This window comes from Myxocyprinus asiaticus, chromosome 15, assembly GCF_019703515.2.
Source record: "Myxocyprinus asiaticus isolate MX2 ecotype Aquarium Trade chromosome 15, UBuf_Myxa_2, whole genome shotgun sequence".
Taxonomy (NCBI): Eukaryota; Metazoa; Chordata; class Actinopteri; order Cypriniformes; family Catostomidae; genus Myxocyprinus; species Myxocyprinus asiaticus.
In genome coordinates, this window is record NC_059358.1 from 303,321 (window position 1) to 308,703 (window position 5,383).

The window sequence follows — 5,383 nt, forward strand, 5'->3', positions numbered from 1 at the left end:
ATAGTGATATAGTGTAGATAAAGGGGCAATAGTTATAGTGCAAAATCTGACAACATATGCAAATACTTTACAGACAGAAAGATGCTTTTTTTGAGTTATAAATTAAACTAATTATTGAAAATATCCACTTCAGAAAAGAGCGCATCATTTCCTGTTCATTTCATCACATCTCAAGTATTCTATAAATAAATGAATCTCTATTGTGATTGGATCAGTTAATGTAACACTTTAAATCTATTCACCCCACTGAAGAAAAACAATGTGTTTTTACCCCAAATACTATCCTTTCACTTATCGGACAGTTATTGAAAAACTTTTGATTTAATCACCTTGAACAAAACTGAAAATGACAAATAAGTGTTTTAAATGTGAAATTAAATGTGATCATTTCAGGGATGCTCATTAGCATTAACATTTGAAAAATGATGAAATATTCGATCAGATTGCCTCAAATCAATCTTTTAGACATTACACACAATGATCTCATGGATCAGGAATATTTTGTAGTGTATAGTGACAAACAGGTGTTTAGGAAAGTGCTGTGGGAGTTTAGTGATTTGGGAGAAAATCAAATCAAAAGTGTCTTTTACCCCTGGAGACGGCTTTAGCCCCGTTGTACTCTAAACATTGTGGTCATATAACAATCTCACGTATCAAAAAGGCAGATAATATTAGGAACATAATAAATAAAACAATGAGTTAAAGCCTCAGTCAGACATACAGGGAAAGAGAGCAAGAGACGGGAAGGTTTTTAACACAAAGTCAGTCACTATAAACAACAGAGATCTTGTGGGTTAGTCTCTCTTTTATATTCAGATGTCCTGATTAAGAATTCCTCCCACTACTAATTAAACACAATAAATCATTACAGCTCCGTGTAAAACTGCTGTTGTGCCAAACAGAGATTTCCGTTCTAAAGACTTTTTTTTTTTTTTTTGAGAACTGTTAAATATCTATTAATTATTATATTGAAAAAAAAATTGATTATAATTGTTTGGTTTGAAAATACTATTTACATTTTATTATTATTATTATTATTATTATTAGGCTATAATAATTGTTATTATAATTATTATAGCCGAATAATAACAGGCTAAAAATATATTTTCAAACCAAACAATTATTATTATTATTGTTATTATTATTATTATTATTATTATTATTATTACCGGCTCTGACATATGTCATCACAGTACCGCGGGATGACGGTGAGCTCATCCGCTGCACGAGCTCTGAAGCGACCTGATGACGACACACCGGCACAAGTTAAATTTGATTCTAACACCTTCAGCTCCATTAACTCTCAGAAATCAGTGTTTTTCTTGCAGCATTACAATACGATCTTTTTTTCATGAAATCCTGTCTTAGATTTTGTCAATATATATATATATATATATAAATGCTGACTTTTTTATTTTATTTATATATAAATGTATTTATATATAATTGATATATGCTTATCTTGGCCTTTTTTTGAAAGCACGTGACCTACTGAAACATATATATATATATATATATATATAGTTTTTACATGTAAAATGAAAACGAATGTATATGTGACAAATATTACAGCTAATGTGATCACAATACTGGCTTAAAGTCAACTAAATCATTTAATAGCAAATGAGTTATGCATACATTTTATTTCAAATGACCAACTTTATTGTAAAATAGATTGATAATTATTCTGCTCCCATGTAAATAATACTGTTTACTTGTTATTTTCTTGTGTATTGTATTGCCAAGAGAATACACAGGTCCCAATTATATAAATATAGCCTAAATTAAATAACGCACATTAAGAAAATGATTAAATAGAATATGATTTACAGCTGTAGAATATTTTACATTTAGAATGCTTGATAAAGGCCTATGCTGTTTTCTATTGTGAGAACAACACATTGGCTATAATGAGCGTGTGTGGATATGAATTATTGTGATGTTGATGCTACAGTGTTCTTCTTTTAGACAGACGCAAAACAGAAAATGTGCGACTGTTTTATCAGTTTCGGTAAATGTCGCCGAATATCGAGCACACCTGCTGTTCACTTATTAACGGAGAGATTATGCTGCAGAACTGGAGTGAAAAATACCTCGACCACAAATTACAAACAGTTCAATTGACATTCGTATTTAACGCAAAGAAAAATAAATTCAATATATTGTCACAGAAATCTGACGTGTTCATTTTGACAAATGCATTTATGTCAGTATTGGTTTAATTTTTACTGTTACTTATTTCAAATTCTGACACGAAAGATTCAATTTTTTAAAGCACCTGTTTTACTAAACGTGTAGTCACACACACACACACACACACACACACACACTTCCTCTTAAAATAAGTAATTAAATATTAGACAATTATAATAACAAACGAAACGAAAATGTCCATTTATAATTTTTAAAAGTCTCGGGAATTTGAAATACATTTAAAATGTTTGCAACAGCAATTATTAAAATTAAAGAATGATTTAAAATAATAATAATAATAATAATAAAAAAGACCCGAAGAGACATTTTCTGAACAAACCCAGTCGCGAGAACTGAGAGTTTTCTCAATCATATTTTATTGGCTTTGGCTGAAACATGTTTGTGATCAGTCCTGCTTCATGAATTCCCCCCGATGTGAAACACTTTGAGACAAACTTGAGATCTGATGCCGAGGCAATAATAATAAAAATAATAACACATTTTATTTACATAGAGTCTGTTCAGGTGCATTCGTGTCCTTGATGTCTCTTCGTTTGAAACATGTCCGCATGTACAAGAGGCTCTAGATCAGTGTGTGTGTGTGTGTGTGTGTGTGTGTGTGTTAGTCCTGATGCGGTGTGTGTGTCAAACTGTGGCGTCGCAGGTCACAGTTGCGCCGAAACACCTTCCCGCAGCGGCCGCAGGAGAAAGGCTTGAGGTCTGTATGGGTGAGAAGGTGAGTTTTCAGGTTACTTCTTTGATTAAAGGTTCTTCCGCATGTGGGGCATTTGTGAGGTGATTCCTGTTCAAATTTGAAGCAAGCAAAGGATTATTCCTTTCAGTTTTCCATGAAATACTGTATATAGATATCATTTGAGGCCCAGATGAGTGGAAATAAAGGCTCTGGTCGCGTGTTCACTAATGCATGTGCTTAAACAGCCCCAAATGATCTGAACAGCTCGATAGTGTGCTTGTGAAGCGATTAAGACACAGAGGAGGACAATTTACCTGCATATGCAACGTTTTATGAACAGCCAAAGTTCGCGACTGACAAAAGCCCTTCCCGCACTCTTGACATTTGAACGGTTTCTCTTTGGAGTGAATATACCTGAAAGACATGCGCAGATCAGTCACGTTACATCTCAGGTGTGTGCACCTTTCAGATCAACTCATCAAATACAACTACATTCACTACACATGATATATCATAATGTTATAGTCATTGAGGGAACTCTCACCGGTGGTCTCTCAGGTGGTCTTGTCTCCTGAAGGCCTTGTGGCAGATGTCGCAGGTGTACGGCCGCTCGTCCGTGTGCGTGCGCTCGTGGATCAGCAGGTTGTAGGATTTGGTGAAGTGTCGCCCGCAAAACTTACAAATAAATTCCTTTTTGCTTTTGGACGGCAGTCTGCCCCGCGTGGGCTTTCTGTCCGGGGACAGTTTACTCAGCTCGGCGCTCAGTTTGGAGAGCTCGCCGGCTTTGGGTGGATCCTCCTGCGTGGCCGCCACGGCGAGATTGGCGAAGTCGAACCGGGGTCTGTCCTTGTACAGCGCGGGAATGACGCGCGTCACGGATCCGTGTTTGTGCTGGAACAGATGCGCGGCGAACGGAAGAGCGGCGGAGAACGGAAAGCGAGGGTCCACGAGGCCTTGAATGTGAGGGTAACCCAGAGTCCAGTTATTCATCTGCATCGTCTGGACCGAACCGAGCCCGTACAGATGATCCACGGCCGCGGGGAAAGAGTTGACCGCCTGCAGGAACGAGTAGTTGAGCTGCAGGGACGGATGGAGCGGGACCGGGGCCGGTAAAGCTTTACTGCCCATCTCACTGTCTCTCCAGACGGATCTGCGAACACAAACCAAACGATGAACTGAACACGAATCTCTAGCTGCAAATCCAAACATTCAGTGTTGAAAAAAAGCAGAAAAAGATGAGAAAACTGCTCATTATCAAGTTGTTTTATTATATGGAGAAACAGCCTATTTTAAGGATTGATTTTAAAGCTAAAGATTGGCATCTCATGATTGTATGGTTACCGTTTTTATACTCTATCACTTTTATACTGTTGACACAACAACTTAACAATTTCCCAGTTGTTATGGAAAAAGTTTTTTGCTTTCAGAGTGAAAATAAACAATACAACACTTGAGGTTTAAAATCACTTTGGCAGGAGGCACAAAAAACATTAAACATGTTCTTTAAATATCCGAAATGAAATCTAAAGCAGCAGCAATCTGATGAAATATCGTGAAATTATCGGTTCGGTTCCGCCGATTGTTCATGAAACACTGAATTAAACTTGACTTTTGTCCAGTCTGATCTGCTGGAGATATTCACATAGAAGAAACACTTTCTTTTCACGAGTGCAGAAACAAAATGAAATGAAATCACTTTAATCAACAAGCCTGAAAATAATCGATAATCGCTGTTTATGACCGGAATATTTCTCTGACCTCTATAAATCTGATTAATATCTGTTTTTCATAAAGTTTCTCTCTCCAGATCTCACAACGACATAATAAAACAATATCAACAACAAATCACAAGAATACTACAGTGCATGTAAACCGATGAACTTTTGAAAAGCATGACTTTTATCTCTATAAAGGCCTAATTTTCATATGATCTTTAAGATCCTCAGGTCATGAATATTTGTGCACGAGTTTCCTTTGAGTTTGATGATCTGAATGACTCCAGCACGAGACTTAATCAAATAAATAAAAGTGTTTCTCTCACCCGACGGTCGCAGTTTCACTGTAAATCCACAAAGATCTCCGAACTTCAGCACAACTTCATAACTCGCACTTTGTGTCAGGTGGAAAGTGTTCTTCACAAACACACAGTCTGTTCTGCTGCTCTGCATCGCGGATCGGGTGGTTGTTGAGGCGGCGGAGCTTCATCGCACGACCCGCCCCTCCGTCATCATCATCATCATCATCATCATCATCATCATGAGCTCTGTTTATATGTGACTGACGATCAACACGAATCTGACAGGAACACAAGTGCTCAAGTTCTGTAAACACACTGAATAAAACACTTTCTACATCATATCGCGATTATATGATCTGTTATATTTCAATGATTATTTTGACAGATTTATTGACGGGAAAATAATTCATCAGTTTAACATCACTTCATCATTTAAAAACGAAATCAAAACATATCTTGATTTTTAAGTGCCCAATTAT

At 36.7% G+C, this 5,383-nt stretch overlaps 1 protein-coding gene across 2 annotated transcripts; it reads right to left on the reverse strand.

The window, feature by feature from the left end:
* Positions 1-2,471: 2,471 nt before the first annotated feature.
* osr2 (odd-skipped related transciption factor 2) lies at positions 2,472-5,045 on the reverse strand. 2 transcript variants are annotated; one of them, XM_051719443.1, is made up of 4 exons: positions 4,929-5,045; positions 3,432-4,037; positions 3,202-3,301; positions 2,472-2,995 (listed from the first exon to the last, which is right to left on the reverse strand). In XM_051719443.1, exons 2-4 carry the CDS (start codon positions 4,013-4,015, stop codon positions 2,816-2,818), a joined length of 864 nt encoding a protein of 287 aa, XP_051575403.1. In that variant the 5' UTR covers positions 4,016-4,037; positions 4,929-5,045; the 3' UTR covers positions 2,472-2,815. The 2 variants fall into 2 exon arrangements, with proteins under 2 accessions (XP_051575403.1, XP_051575404.1); XM_051719444.1 differs by having other exon boundaries at positions 2,479-2,913.
* Between the last annotated feature and the right edge of the window lie 338 nt (positions 5,046-5,383).